Genomic DNA, 16245 nt, shown 5'->3' with positions numbered 1-16245 from the left:
TTTTGTCATGCTTCATATTCCTAGCTCTTCAGCCTGGTGGAGCATTTTAGATTCTAGTTACCTAAATATAGTGACTCCATCTGATTGTTCACAAATTTTAAGGTTGGTTTTTTTACAAATGCTGCAAATACTGAATTTCAGTTAATTACAGTTATCAAGCTTAACAGGCACACTTGCAAGTGCATAGCCACTGGAATACTTAAAATTAGATTGATTTTTATTTCAGTTTTCAAAAGTTATATCTTCTCATGATAATTTGGGCCATGCATATTGGTTGTATTTCTGCATGCAACTTGCTGTTCATCCTTTCAGTCTTTTCTTCCTTTCATGCATGTTGTCTTTATTCTTTTTAGCTTCATGTGGTTGTCTCCAGGCAGTTCAACTTCTGTGTGAACAGAAATGTCCAATTAACATCAAAGATTTGGTACGTATCTCCTCTCCCATTGTGTCCTTCAGATACTTAAGAACTTTTACCACCCTCCACTCCAGTCAATCTCAAGTGCAGCAGTTCAGAGCAATACTATGCTTATATTTCTTCTTGGATTTCTCTTGTGGAGGAACTTCCTTTTGCAGTTTGCCATAGCAGAGGTGGGGTTGTCTTCCCCATCCTTCTGGGATTTGGGGGGAAGAACGAGGGGGAGTGAGTGAGTGGCTGCATGGTTCTGAGTTACCGTCTGGGTTTAAACCATGACAGCCTCTAAAGGTGTCTTCCAACTAAGTTATTCTGTGTATGAAATTAAGTACTTTGTCTTGTACTTAGTTAAAATGACCATTTTTGTTGTGATGCTACTTAAAGTTTCAAAATCATGTCATAGCTGTAAGCAAACAGCAGAAAGCATTTCTGCTCTACTCTTAATGCTTTGCATCCCCAGTGGTCAAGAAAGGAATTAAAGTAAACCCAGCTACATTTATGATAACATCACATAAAGGTACCAATAGCATCTTGTTTGTAAGTATGCTCATGACTGACCTTGAAATCTCAGAGTGATATTTGTAAGTGGATGGATTATTGTTCATAGTTTCTTTACATGCTTTCCTAGGATGGAAACATACCTCTGCTGCTTGCAGTGCAAAATGGTCATACAGAAGTCTGCAAACACCTTCTGGATCATGGAGCAGACATCAACACCAGGGATAAAAATGGAAGGTACAGCAGGTTCAAATGCTAATTCTTCCCCAAGGCTGACTGTCAAATGAAGCTTTCTTCTTAAGTCCTTCCCGAAGTGGCTGTTTAGTGAAAACATACATAGTGAAATATATGTACACCAAAATAGTGAAATGAAATAATGCCTTCTGTACTATAGAGCGTATCCTGATTGTTGAGAAAGCTTACAGAATTCTGCCAAAAGGAAAAGGTGAAACTATGTAACTGTAAAACTAATGTGCCTGTAAGATATCCCTCAGGCTAACATAGCAGTAAATCCCATTTGTAAGTAATTCCTACAAGAATCTGATTCATAGCACTTACCCACACATCACTTTGTACATGTCCCAGTTTTAAATGCTGCTGTCTTCTTGTCATGACTTAGTTTCTGCAACTTAAATCCTAAAACTGTTACTTGGAACATCTGTGGAGGGTACTTTTTTACACTGTAATGCTGCCACAGCAGCAAGAGAAAAACACAGCAAAACTATATAGTGGAGATACTGTTGTATTAGAAGGTGCCATTTAGAGGTTTGCTGCATTAACAGATTGTGTGTGTGTGTCAGAAAACATTTTAAAAAGCAATATCCTTGCAGTGAAAAATGCTTTTGTTTTGATGATGCTGATGAAGATTTAAAAATTATGGACTATTTTATAACCAGTTGGTTAAACTGAAGGTAAAGCAGGATGCTGAGAAGACGTGGCACTTAGACTTGATAGGAATCTTGATTATTGTATGTGACACAATGCTCATACTGTTCTTCAGCAGCACCTGGGAGGATAAGACTGGGCCCTAACTTGTTTTTTATCAGTCCAAAGTTTGTTAGTGTTATCTTCGTTTTCAGTTGTCTAAAGAAAACCCCTTTGTCATTGGTGCTTTGAACCTGAGGTGCTGCCCACTCTGGGACCTCTACCTTCCCCTCACTGTCTCACTGTTTAATCAACAGACAGCGTTAAGAGTTTCTAGTTTAATTAGATGAAGGTGTTTCTGTCGTAGGTAGGACAGACTTGTGGTTTTGTATTTTCTCTTTTAAGAAAGTACTGTGTGTAGAAGCAAGAAAACAATATAACATGAAATACACCATTTTACTTCTCACTTTCCTTCTGATAAGGAGAGTGACTACTCTTGTATCTCATGTTCACAAAAATGGTTAAGTTTTTACTGAAAACGGGAGAAGCCTTATTGGGAAAGGAAGGGGGTAATCTTTGAAAATGGCATCTCAGATTTCATATCTTGTGCAGACTAAGCAAGTTATTTTGGTAATCTAAAATCATCCCTGTGACTCTGGAAATGTTAGCCAAGTTGCCAGTCAGCATTACATTTTAGCACAGTGCTGCAACAGCCATTGCTTCTCCAGGGCTCACCCACTATGGGGAGTATGTTAATTCATCAGTCAAATAATTGTCTTAATATCTAGTAAATATTATCACTGTAGTAACTTTTCAGTTTCATGTCTTCACTGTGGAATGTGTTTGTCAGTGAACTTGGCTATCCTGTGAAGGCATGCTTTCATACTGAGAAGGGAGTTATGCCCAAGCAGGAAAGCAGTATTAGGTTGTGCTTGAAAGGTGTGTCTTTCAGTGTGTGTGTAATTATTCTGTACATCTCTTGTAACCCCTTCAAGTAATTGAGATACAGCCTGTTAGTAAAACACTCCTTCTGTATGCTACCCTTACTGTAGGATCTGGCACTGTCTAGCTATCCTGTGTTGGAGAGGGGATCTACTGGTGCTCTAATGGGCCTTTTTTAAAAACCTGATTAGATCAGGGTTTGAGGTTTGTTCTGCTTTTTGGTTGAAATCTGTTTGTCTGTTTTGTCTTAAAAGCAACATGTCAAGGACAGCAGCAGTGTAATAAATGCTTTCATGTGCCACCACTTGCAGAGCTGTAATTGGACTGTGTCAGTGAGATTTGATAGTCTGACTTTATCCTGCAGCCATTTCTATGTACGAGCCTCCTCTTAGACTCAGGAACCCATTTTTAGACATGTTTGGAGACCTGTGCAAAGCATGGCAGGTCTTTGTAGAAGGTCCTGCGGGGGAGTGTGGGAAAGAGGAGGGACAGGTAGGCCGGTGTTTGTAAAGAGAAACAAGTTACATGTATGTGTCAATACACTTTGATAAAATCTTGGGCCTTATTGCACAATAACTGTCACCCTTCTTTTCCTGAAAAAACAATGAGCTGCTGCTTAAAGAGTACACTCTTGACACTTACTCTGTGTTTCTGTTTTGTCTGTTTTATCCAGAACTGCTTTAATGATGGCTTGTGAAGCTGGTAGCCTTAACATGGTGGAAGCCTTGCTTAAGAAAGGCGCAGATGTCAGTTTAGTAGATGTCTTTGGACACAATGCCCTGCATTACTCCAAGCTGTCCGAGAATACAGGGATACAGAATCTCCTGTCATCAAAGTTATCTCAGGATGTGGGTATGTAAGAGATGCAGACTGGCGGTTTGTCACTTCTTGAACTGTCTGCAAATGTGTTCACCCATGCAAAAATTTACTTCATAAGGTAGCTTGAAAAGTTTCAAAAACCATCTTCAAAGATGATCTGAGGCTTCCCAAAACAGGAAAATGTGATCTTTGCCATAGATTGCAATATTTAGCATGGGATAAAGCACTAAGCAGAGCAGAAAAGGTGTTTTGAGAAAGAAAAGGTAAGCTGATGTGGCAGCATTATAAAGTCTTGCATACAATTTGGAATAGATCCTTTTTTATTATGTGAAAGAGTAACACAGAGCCCCTCAGTTGAGGGGTTGGAGAAGGAATTAATGCAAACAGAGGGTTTTATGGTCAAATTGATGGATCTCTGAAGTAGAAAGCTAATGTTCAAGAATGGTGCGAGACTATAGGAGTGTAAGAATTGTCACAATCCTTCAAATTTTATCTCAACATGAAACCCCCCAAAACAGTAGAGAAACTACATGGTTCAAATGGAATTTGGAAATTCTCAGATTTCAGACAGGAGTTCAGAAACCAAACAAAGTATTTATGGTGTTCGAAGTAGAGCTAAGAGATGGGTTAGGAAATGACAAGTAACTTTTTCTTCAAAGCTGTTCTTAACGCCAGTTCTTTTCTGCTTCACAGATACAAAGTCACCAACAAGAGCAAAACAGGTATTTGTCCTCTTGGTTTTAGAAATACAAAATATTGCCTTGTAATTTAAGAAAAAACAGTCAGTAATTGACTAGAAGTAGTCAGTTACTAGTAGTTAGTGTTTCTAGTAGTAAGTAGTAGGTCACTGTGAGGTGTGCTGCCGTTGACAGCTCTGTAATATGGAAGATTTTTGTTGCTTGTTTAATGTTTCAGAAACATCACTTTTAGATTTAGCTTTTCTCTGTAACAGCAGCCAGCACTCTCAGTGAGACAAGGAAAGGCGGGCATTGTGTATGTGCATATGCATGACAGCAAGATATACCGCTTTTCTCGTGTGTAATGTAGGAGTTTAGCTTTTGGGCTCCCAATCTGTTTAAACTATAGAGAAGATGATCTAGAAAAGTTTCCTATTTCTAAAACATGCAATTGAAGGGTTATCCCTGGTTACATCTTAGTGGAGAACCACACCTGTGAGAATTCTAGATTTAGACAAATTCATTTCTTTGATTTTACTATTTAGTATTTTGGAGTGCAAGTAGACCTGCTGGTGGCTGGGAAGTGGATAAAGGTGCATTGCATTGGTTCATTCTTTCTCTGAGTGGAGACATGGGTTTTTCAGGGAGTTCAGGCAGAAGCTGGTGGAGAGGAAAGATGGTAGCTGTTAAGAATTGCATGACTGGACTATGTATGAATGGAAGTCTTTAAGATCTAGTGCTAAGCCTATTGCCAGCTGCTGCTTTTTCACTAAATCTTGTTTGTTTTCACTGAAGCATGGATTACAAGGGCGCAGGTTCTTATTGTCAGGCATGTTTAATATCTTTGTGTTAATAGACATGTGGTCTTTACATAGAAAAAAATAAAAGAGGCATTGCATGAGCTGCAAGAGTTGATATTAATGTGGGATTTTTTTTACTTTTTATTTTACAAACAAAACAACTTGCTGGGACTTTACTAACCAAACTAACAAACTACCTTTTCTGGCTGGTGAAACTTTCAGCATGATCAAGGCTCTAAATTAAGTTCAGAAAGAAGTGGAACTCCAAAAAAACGCAAAGCCCCACCTCCTCCTATCAGTCCTATTCAGGTAAAGAGAAGACCAATTTTGCGATGCTTTTAAGGGATGAAAAGGGTTTTGAACATGGTGTGAATGATGTGGGCTGGATTTGCTCTGTCACTGTTATTTTATGTGTTTGTCTTGCCAAGAGTTCTTTTCCTGAAATTAGGATGACACCATGAAAACACATGGCACATGTGACAACATGTGACACATGGCACATGTCAGTTAGGTTAACTAAGTAAAATTGTTTGAAATGCAGCATGGTCTAAGATACAACTGTACAAATTTTACTGTACAATTGTTTCTTCCATCTAAAGTATAAAACATACATAAAATATATAGTATAAAAAATGCAGTTTAATAGTTAGGTTTAATATACCTGTATAGCAGCTACACTGCAAATGTAATACTGACTCAGGAAAGCACTGAAAAATTTGAGCTGCTCTTTGAAACTGACTTAGTGCAGGAGAAAGTACTCTTTAATATGGGTGTATGTATGGGCACGTTACAGAGGTAGTTACATGTACATGTATGTATACATATTTATTTATATAAAATATTTTGCAGCTTAGTGATTTGTCCTCTCCACACTCATCAACATCAACTCCCATGACTGGAAAAGGGCAGGCTTTCTTTGCTGATCAAGGGTGCAAGGTATCAGTTTTCTTTTCTTATGAAGATTAGAGAAAGTATAGTATCTTAGTAATCCATTTTGCTTAATAACCTATTTTGCTGTACAGTCTCCTGTGAATTAATTAGCTGAGTTTTAGGAACAAAAAGGAGTCCAAAATTACTTCAGTGTCATTTATAAAGCAAGTGAGTATTACTTTAATGTTTACTGAATAAGTTAGGAATATGGTTATGAAAATAAGTATTAATGCTGTGAGAGCTCATTAGGTAATGTCAGCGAAGTGCATGGCATTGTGCACTGCAAAAAGTATAGACCCTTTCACCAAAAGATATTAGGGAAGTGGTTGGTTGTCTTCTGTCTGATCTTCACCTTATGGTAGTGAAGTGTTTGTTTTCTTCTAATACATGGCAATATGCTGCTATTACTTATCACAGGGGCTGCATCTTTCCAAACTATCTCTGAGACAGTTGCCCATATTTCATTAATATTTAATGAGAATTGGGCAATGGAACTTGAATGGCTTTAGCAGATCTTGAAATATTGGCCACCTGCTACAATTAAACAAGACCCCAGAAGTAAGAGAAATCCACTTTGGCAGTCTTTATCCATCAAGATCTTTACTGTTTATACTTCTCTTTGGTGAACTGTACTGTACTTCTTGTGAAAGCATTTTCTTTTGGTGTCTCAACAGGAAGAATTCAGCTCCTTGAATCGAGATAATAAAGACAGACTGAGTGACAGCACAACAGGTATACAATAACACTTCATCCTTATTTTCATATTTGGAGAGGTGGTTTAGATGATGTGAAATGTTGCAATCTGATCAAAATTCCCCTGTGCCCTTCCACTTAGAAGCAGAAACACAAGAAGTCCTTGGAGTAGTGTTTTGTAATTTCACTGCCAGCTGCCCACCAAAACCTCCTGCTTCTTTTGGGTGATCTAACACATTTTTGGGGAGAGTTCCTAGGAATGCTTTGCTTGCTCAGTTTGCTACACTCAGTCATCATGGGAAATCACTGTTCAATTTGAAAGGTTAGAATAGCTGGTATTCCAGCTTTTTTAAAGTTCTTTAATCTTTTGTTTTTTTTTTCTCTAAAGGTGCTGATAGTTTACTGGATGTGAGTTCTGAAGCTGACCAGCAAGACCTACTTCTGTTGATGCAAGCAAAAATTGCTTCTTTGACATTGCACAATAAGGAGCTGCAGGACAAATTACAGGTGGCTTATTTTTGTGCTGTTCTGGTGCTCTCTGTAATCTGCTAGCAGAACAAAGAGCTGCTTACCATTTTTAAAGAGATGTACTGTGAAGATAATTTAACCAGCTTGTTGATGGTAAGATCATGGAAATGCTCTGCCCCGAGGGATTAAGTCAGTGTTTTGATCATCTCACTTTTCCCATAAATTGCTGAATAACTTTGTTTATTATGATAACCACATTCTAAAAGATGTTGTTAACAGTTGTGTTAGCAGAGTTTTAATTTGCATAGCTTTGATTATTAGCTTATGGAGATCAGCCCAGACTTTCAGAGGAGCTTGGCACTTGCTGCCTTCTCTTGCTGTAGATGACTAAATGGGAGCAGCTGGGCTTTGAATTTTTCTAAAACTTTCCTCCATGGTGCTTCAATTGTCTGTCTCTGGAGGATGTGGCAACATTTCCTTGCTTGCTCTGTTCTAAAAAGTATAATCATGTACTTGCTTTCAGTGTGCCATTGTTTGGGTTTCTTTTTTACATAGGAAAGAACACCTAAAGAAGTGGATTCAATTGTAGAATCTTATCATCCAGCCCAAACAGAGTTTGAACAAACAGCAGTTAGACAAAATGAATTCTCAGTTCAGGAGCTTAAGTCTTCATTAAATGCCACACAAACTCAAGAAAAGTTGACAAGCCCCAGTGACGTGAAAACTAAGTACCTCCAGGAAGACTTAAAGGATGTGCAGAGGAAATTAGAAAATTCTGAAGACCAAAGAAAGCAGATTGAAGCTCAGATCCCACCCAGAGTCCCAGAAACAGATCATTTAAATAGCACAAACATTTCAGAAAATGGTTCTGATCTTAACCTGAAGTTCCAAGGTACTCAAAACAGGTATGAGGAAGCTGTGAAAGAGGGTTTGAATGTACAAAGGCAAATGAAGCTGGGTCTTGTTGCCTTTGAAAGTGAAGAAACCAGTTCTGATATGAGTAGGTTAAAGGTTACATGTGAAGAAGTTGAAATGCTTAAGCAAGAATTGAAGAGAGCGTTGGAGGAAGGTGAAAGACAAAAAGAGAAAGTGAGAGAGCTACAGAAAAAGTTTGAAGAAAGAGAGCAGAATGTGGGAAACAAATTGTCTGTGGAAGAATGTGAGGAAATGAAGATGTCTTATTGTTCAGTTATTGAAAACATTAATCAGGAGAAAGCATTGTTGATTGAGAGGTACAAAGAAGGGCAAGAGGAAATTAAAAGGCTACAGGACAAGCTGAAAAATCAGACACAGTTGGAATCTAGTGCTGAAGCTGGAGAAATGAAGGATGTGATGCACAGAATGATAGAGGAGCTCAATAGACAACTTAGTGAGTTATCTCAGTTGTACAAAGAAGCACAAATAGAGCTGGAAGGCTATAGGAAGAGAAAAACTCCAGATGATATAGCTTTGGACTACATTCCTAGAGAAGAACATGAGAAACTGATGCAAGTAACAAGTTCTCTGAAATACAAAGCAGAGAGTGAATTATCAGAAATGAAATCCCAGTACACAAAAGCATTAGATGAAGCAGAAGAACTAAAGCAACTGTTAGATGCTCAGAAACAAAACTCTTTGCCCATTACTGAACACCAGCAGGTGATGAATGCACTTGGAAACACTCTGAAGGAAATGGAGGAAGAAATAAACGAGCTCAGAGGGTTGCTTACCAACAAGGAAAGTGAAGTAAGAAACTTACAGAAGGAATTACTGGAAGAAAAGGCTGCAATTAATGAAGCAATGGTACCCAAGACTACATATGAAAAGCTTCAGTCATCACTAGAGCGTGAAGTTAATGTTTTGTCATCCAAACTGAAGGATGTAATCCATGACAAGGAAAAAGTGTACTTAGATGCCATGCAACTGAGAAATGAAGTTTCACGCTTGAAAGAAGAGAAAGAAGGTATGCATACTCTGCTTGAAGCAAAAGATCGGGAGGTGGCTGATCTACAGCAAAGGTACCATCAAGCTCAAGAAGATCTTCTTCAAATGAAAAGATGTTCTGAAAGCTCATCAAAACTAGAAGAGGATAAAGATAAAAAGGTTAGTGATTCACTGTGCTGCGGGTAGTTACTTGAGTTCAGACTTAAAAACTTGTTGCATGGTACATGGGTGACCTAATAGACAATGCTCTGTCAAAAGTCGCAGAGTGGAGTAACTTTTGAATGCATTTACTATCTAAAAATTCAGATGTCAAAGTCAAAGACGTTTTCAATATGTTTGACTCTACAGTTAGCTTCTCTCCCCTGTGGAGATATGAATGGTGTTTCAGTTTATTTGAAGTTCTGCTCAGGTTGGGTTCACGCTATTCAGGCAGCTGAAGTCAAGGAAGTGGGATTTACAGCAGGAAGAGATTCCAAGGGAGACAAGAAAGCAAAAGATCAGAAAGGAACAAAAATTCGCTATTCTGATTCTACTAAATCATCTCAAACTTAGCATTACTTCACTATTTTTCTTCTGCAGTTACTATATCCCTTACTACAAATTTCTTTATAAGAAGCTATGTATTTTGCTAGCTGTGAATAGCTGGTCTATTTTTGGTAGGTTTCTGTCTTATGTTCAGCAGCAGTATTTGTAAATGTGGTAAATGCAGTCCATGTTTGTAAATATTCCTGTCTTTCAGAGCAAGAAATGCATATTCATAGAATCACAGAATGGTTTGTGTTAGAAAGGACCTTAAGATCATCTAGTTCCAGCCTCCCTGCCAGTGGCAGGGACACCTTGCACTAAATCATGTCACCCAAGCTCTGTCCAACCTGACCTTGAAACCTGCCAGGGATGGAGCATTTACCGCTTCTTTGGGCAACCAGTTCCAGTGCCTCACCACCCTCACAGTAGAGAACTTCCTCCTTATATCTAACCTGAACTTCCCCTGTTCAAGTTTAAACCTGTTACCCCTTGACCTATCAGTCCAGTCCCTAGTTAAGAGTCCCTCTCCAACACCCTTGTAGGCCCCCTTCAGATACTGGAAGGCTGCTATGAGGTCTCAACATAGACTTCTCTTCTCCAGGCTGAACAGCCCCAACTTTCTTAGCCCATCTGGGCTAGGAGCTGGGTTAGAGAAGCACTGTAACCTTTTGCTTACTTGATATCTCTGTCCATTAAGTTTACTTACATCCTGGTTTTCCCCATGACTTAAATGTGAATTACAAATAACCCTAAGATGAGACCCACATCTTAGGGTTATTTGCACCCCTTGCAGCTTGTCATGAAAAGCTATTTTTTGTTTCCCTAGATCAATGAAATGTCCAAGGAAATTAGCAAATTGAAAGAAGCATTGAACAGCCTTTCTCAGCTTTCCTACTCAACCAGTACCCCCAAAAGACAAAGCCAGCAGCTGGAGGCATTGCAGCAACAAGTGAAGCAGTTGCAAAACCAACTGGCGGTAAGTGTAATCATTTGGTAAGCCCACCGTTATTCCCAGTTCTCTGAAGCTACATGTGCCATTCTTCACTCTGCCTCATTTAAAATGAGAGCACAAGGAAATGGATTTTCATCCAGAAATACTGTAATCTCTCTGTTTGTCTGATACATGTAGGAATCTACAAATCACAAATTGCTCTTCAGATATAGTCTTAACTGAAGCTGTTTTCCCCAATACACCCTCTCAGATCAATAGTGAGCCCAAGTTTGTGTACTTGTAGTGGAATGCAGTGACCAGACCTGCTGCTGGAACCCTGATTTGTGAAAAATAGGGCTGATGTGCAGTAGATCTGTGCATTTTCTCAAAAACTTTCATCAGCTGGAATCTTTGGGTTTTTAAACTAAAATAAGTCCAACTTTCTGGAAGAAAGTAGTCACTGAAGGCATGAAGCTTCGAATCAAGCAAATCCATCTTCTTATAGGGAAGCACAGTTTATTATCTGAAATTCCGAACTGCTTAAAGATTTGTCTTTAATTGTATTTGGTTTTGCATCAAAGGTCCAGTCTTCTAAGCTGGTTTGAGTCATAACTGCTATTGAGAGCAAAATAAAAGCTTGGGAGAGCTTGCCTCTCCCAAGGAGCACTTAAGTTCACTGCTGAGGGCAAAAAGAAGGTAGTACTCACCAGAGGCCTTTGTTAAGATCTCTGAAGTGACTCTGAAAGGAGAATTCCCAGCCTGACATGCTACATTGCTCACCTGGTGTCAGCTTTCCTACCTTCCCCAGCAGACAGAAGGAAAAGCCAATATGCATATGGGCCAGAAAAATTCCCTTGCAGTGAGGAGGCATAAGTAGGCAGACAGTTAAGTAGTGCACTTTGTCAGTGTAAAGGCCTATACTGTTTCTTATCCCAGTCCACCAGGTCCAAAAGAACCCTTTATCTACCACTACTTAAGGACCAGCAAAGTAGATGCAAAGATACGCAACATATCAGGAAAGTGGTCAGGATTTAACACAAGACAGAAGCATTCTTTCCTTCCTGTAGGCTAGCTTTCCTAGCAGATTCACATTTATTTGGAAAGATGGCTTCTTTTCTGGCAGTCTCTGGTTATGGAAAAGGAGATGGGTGATCCTTGTTTGATTGTACAGTAATTAACTGAGGATTTCATGGGTTAAGGCCTCTGTAAGCACTTCCTCTTCCCTGGGAAGCCAATAGCTGACAGATGGGTCATTGACTGCAGGGAAGAGCTTAGTTGCAGTTGGAGATTGATTTGTCAGAATTTTGTTGGTTCTCCTCAATTCTGGTTGCTGATAAACTCAGGAATATGTGCTCCTTCTACATGTTTGTGGCTCAGTGCTTCTTAACAACTAATGACATCTCACCCACTTTCCTATTGAGATGGGTAAAATTACGGTGTTTCTGTGGGCCACACTTTGATGCAAATTACATTTTGGATGGCTAGTGGTAGAGTACTTCTGAGCTGGTTTTCCATGCATGCATAAGACTATGGTTTGTAGTGCCCCAGAACTGCCTAAATTTAATTGGGAAGTTCTGAATTCAACAGTTGTGAATGCTCTGTGACTTCCTGCTATTTTACAGGAAACAAAGAAACAACATCAGGAAATCGTCTCAGTTTACAGGATGCATCTTCTCTATGCTGTGCAGGTAGGGATGCATATTGTCAGTTACACAGTGCTGGTATTTTAATGAAAGATGTTTCTTCTGCAGATCTCGTAAAAGCCTTGCATGTTTTACTAAAGACATCCTACCCAAAAGGTGTGACTGCTTAAGCACAAATTTAACACTGATTCCTTTTGGGAAATTGATCTAATTAATTTACAAACCTCAAAAATAGTTTGTAAATCTTCTTAATGAATAGAGAGATACTTGAATTCTTTGCTTCTTTTTCCCCTTGTCTAGGGTCAAATGGATGAAGATGTCCAGAAAGTGCTGAAACAAATTTTGTCGATGTGTAAAAGCCAATCACAGAAAAAGTAAACAAAAAAAACCCTAGGAAAACTCCCATTGTTTATTAATCCTGTTATGGGTGTTTATCTAGATTTGCCTTAACATAAGATTTTAAATTGGCAATTTGCTGCTTTTGTGTTATTGTGCTGTTTCTGAGGGGGATTTTTTGTCTGTCTCTACCACTTCCCATGTGTGTTCATGTGTGCAGTAACGAAGCACATGCCTGCTTTTCATATCCAAAATACAAGTATGTGCTTCAGACTTTTTACTTGGGCCACTCTATGTCATGTTTACCCTGAAAGTACTTTCTAGCTTCCTCCAATAGAGGAAGGTTAATCTCGAGGAAAGCACTCGTGTTGCCTGAGTAAAGGTGAAATTCTCTATAAGGTCTTCTGTACTGTTTATAAGCTGCATCTTGTTATTGGGGATTAACTTGGTTGTTTGATGTTGTAGCACTCAGATTCCTGAGTTTTTGCCATATGCAGTCTTTGGCAGACCAGAAGTGAGGTATTTATGCTACGCCAGAACATCAAACAGCTATACTTCTTAGTGTAATATTATTTAAGATTAACACACCGTAAGGTAGGTGTCCCAACCCATCCAATGCACTAAGTGCACAGAAATTAATCCATGCTTCATAGTTTCCTTGAACTGCCTGGTAGTGGAGTGAAACTATTTCAAAAAGGAAAAATCATTAGTTTAAGGAAGTTCTGTACAGAAGCAGTGCAGAAACGCCTGTATAAACAACCCTTTATGATAGGTTTAGCTATCTATGCAAGTGTTGGCCATGAAGCTCAGGAACAAAACCAGAACATACACTTTAGACAAGGGATTCTAATGAACACAGGATGTTTACAGTGAATGTCAATGCCTCATACTTCCTAACCTCACTTTTGTAAAGATCTTCTCTTCAGTATATTTTTATTGGCCCTATAATGATTTTTTTTTTTTGTAACTAAACCATTTTTTCTACATAATGTTTGCATTAAGCTTATTAACAAATATTTTTAGGTAATCGTGTTGTAGAGTTTCTTCTTATATCCCCAAGTATTCACTAATACTGAAGCATAGTGGGGTGTTTTCAGTTTGTAAAAGATCTGTATGGAGTAATAGGCCTGTCTGTCAGTGTGGTCCAGAGCAGTGAAATGTCAAATGCAGTTCAGCCTCCTGTTTGAAAACATGTAGAAATGATAGGTGTAGAACAGCAAAAGGTGTCAAAAATTTCAGCATGTTGTTTCTAGAGGCCAGGGGCACCAGTAAAGCCTTTGTCATCACTTTTGAATTTCATGTCAAATAAAAATGCCTGATGTGGTATAATATGAAACCATGGAAGAGTGTTCTAAGCACACACTGCACTTGAGGGTACAACCATTCTAACTCGCTTGCAGCTTCAGTATGGTATTTCTGTTATTCGTCTTAGTGGATGTGTCTCTAATAGAGAAATCTTCCAGAGCTGTATAATCAGTGAAGTTTATATAGAGTTGTAATATGACAAAGAGTCAGCAGTGCCTCAGGCTGGCTGTACTCATAGTGCACTTATACCAGATAATTCCTAACCCTGGCAAAACTAAAATGGATTTTTAAAAGCAAAAATTAAAATCACACGTTTGCATTAGTTAGACCTTGGTGTTACTTTCCTTGGGTGGTTTAACTCATGCCTGCTAATTTTTAACAGTATTTTGTAGTTAGATGGTTTTGAAAATGCTCCAAAGAAATGTGAAAAGAATTTTGCTGCAGCACTTCAGAATGAACAACAAGATTTCACGCATGCTAACGCTGCAAAGTATAAAACTTGATGAACCATTTTGTAGGTTGGCTGATGGATTTAGTCTTCTACTTTGTTTTGGTTTGTATATTTATTACAATTATCTTTGTGGAATATTGAAAATTATATACTACAGCATAGCAAGTTTCTTTATATGTAATTTGCAAGAAGTTTCCTTATGCAGCAAATAAACTATTTCCATTTTTTTCATCTTCTTTTTGTGTGTTCATTTACTTTTTGCATTGAGGAATATCTCGCTACACTGTTATAGCACAAATATGTTCTGTATCTCATGTTTAGGTAACTGTCGGATGAAACATCGTTTTCTCCCTGAAACTGCAACTTGATTAATGACTTCCTTTTTCTGTCCTTAGAATAGAATCCACTCCAAACCCCGTGCAATCAGTTTTGCACATTCTGCCTTCTGTCTGATTGGTAAGCTCAGAACCATTTCTCATGTGGACATCCTGCTAGAGTAACACAGGTCTTCCATTTGCCACTGGCTGCATTCCAGCTATGTTTAAAACTACCTTAGAGCAGTAGCACGGACTGGTGCTGTCTTTCAAAGCTGCCTTTCTCTATCAGCTAGCACTTCACACAGAGCTACAGTGAAAGTATGTATATGTGTAATGCATATGGATAAATGGATATGTTTACTTCTCTTTAAACTTAGCAGTAGTTACACAGTCAGCCCTGTTGCCTTTTGTCACCTCTCCCGAGTTATATTTAAGAAACTGTTTTTTCAGTAACTTATTTGCTAATAATATCATCCTGTCTGAAAGGCAGAACACACAAATGGCAGGAGCTGCACCTCGCTTTGCTACATCCTGGACTCAGGTGGCTCTTCAGCCTCTTGCAAGCTACTCGGCATTGGGTTTCCTCTGAAGAAGGCTGTTGACAAACTGGTATGCAGAATCTGTCATGGTGAGATCACCTAGCAGGAAAGATCATAGCTGCTTTGGTGGCTTTTGTGCCATTATAAGCAATGAGCCTGCTGCCTACTATCTCCTATGTGAATTGCTGTTTGTTTTCCATGTGGATGCCCATGATCCCGCTCTGTTTTTTTAGGGGCAGACCTGTGACAGTCCTGCATTTTACTTCCAAAGCTGGTTGTTGCCACATTCAGGAAGAAGTGCTTCCTAAGCATCATCTTATTCTTTTCCTCACCAAAGTGTATGCATGCTCCCACTCTGACTTGTGGCTATTTCCTGCTCACAAGTTCCTTATGCAGCAAAAGAAAAGTGGTCCTTGGTCCCCCTGTTCCTGGTTTGGGTATGTTTTGTGTCATGTTTGTGGAGAACATCAGTGTCATTCCCCTGAAGCTGGCTTTTCAGAGGAACAGGAGATTGAGGGTAAAAGAAACAGTGGCCAGATGGTTTATTCGGATAACTCACAGGTAGGGGCACAAGGAGAGAAGCCAATGTTACCTCTTGCTGCCTGAGCATGGGGCTCAGTGGTGGCAGAAGGGCCTGCTGGCTTCCTCAGTGCTGCAGTGGCCAGCACTGAAGGGCCAGCTGGCTTCCTGCAGTGCTCCTCAGGCCGACTAAGTGACAATGTGCTACGTGTCAGCCCAAGGCAGTAAAAGCCAAGGGAAGGCCACACTGCCATGTGCTGCAGTAAAGCACAACACAGTGCCCTAGGAGGAGCAACCAGGAGCAGGATAGAGGAAATGCTGGCAGGAATCTTGTCAGGTGCTGCATTGCTATGTGGAGCTGTGATTTAGTTTTAAAGCCTGCTTCATGGTGTGTGTTTTCCTGAGCACTGGCTGGCTGGAGGAAGGAGGGAAGTGGGATGGGATTTCACTGCCATGAATATTTCAGAGCTAAATAAATTACCATTGCTATACACACATTGTGTTTAGGCTATAAGAGCTGCTCTCTGGGAGCCTTTGGTAGTGTGGGGTACCAGGCTAGACAGCACAGGAAAGAGGAGGATAAGCAGAGGCCAGAGGACCAAGTGGGCCATAGGAGGAGAGTGGTGGAGCAGGGGTGAGTTTTTGCCCGTCTG

The 16245-nt window shown here is 39.5% G+C and overlaps 1 protein-coding gene across 2 annotated transcripts in view; it reads left to right on the top strand.

The window, feature by feature from the left end:
• Nucleotides 1–14445, top strand: part of RAI14 (retinoic acid induced 14) — an 87475-nt gene extending 73030 nt beyond the window's left edge. The window contains exons 7-18 of one of the 2 annotated variants that reach the window (XM_061469523.1): nt 354–424; nt 1041–1147; nt 3390–3568; nt 4229–4257; nt 5235–5321; nt 5862–5948; nt 6617–6674; nt 7024–7142; nt 7659–9185; nt 10378–10527; nt 12105–12170; nt 12426–14445. In XM_061469523.1, coding sequence (XP_061325507.1) covers nt 354–424; nt 1041–1147; nt 3390–3568; nt 4229–4257; nt 5235–5321; nt 5862–5948; nt 6617–6674; nt 7024–7142; nt 7659–9185; nt 10378–10527; nt 12105–12170; nt 12426–12503 — 2558 coding nt within the window. In that variant the 3' untranslated portion in view covers nt 12504–14445. The remainder of the gene's footprint in view (nt 1–353; nt 425–1040; nt 1148–3389; nt 3569–4228; nt 4258–5234; nt 5322–5861; nt 5949–6616; nt 6675–7023; nt 7143–7658; nt 9186–10377; nt 10528–12104; nt 12171–12425) is intronic. The other variant, XM_061469524.1, reaches the window with a different exon arrangement.
• The last annotated feature ends 1800 nt before the right edge of the window (nt 14446–16245 follow it).

Source organism: Pezoporus flaviventris, unplaced genomic scaffold (assembly GCF_033815535.1).
Source record: "Pezoporus flaviventris isolate CSIRO_AGI_PZ_B2104156 unplaced genomic scaffold, CSIRO_AGI_Pfla_v1 ptg000057l, whole genome shotgun sequence".
NCBI classification, from domain to species: Eukaryota; Metazoa; Chordata; class Aves; order Psittaciformes; family Psittacidae; genus Pezoporus; species Pezoporus flaviventris.
The sequence above is the reverse complement of the archived record's forward strand: the minus strand, read 5'-3'. Positions and strand labels throughout refer to the sequence as shown.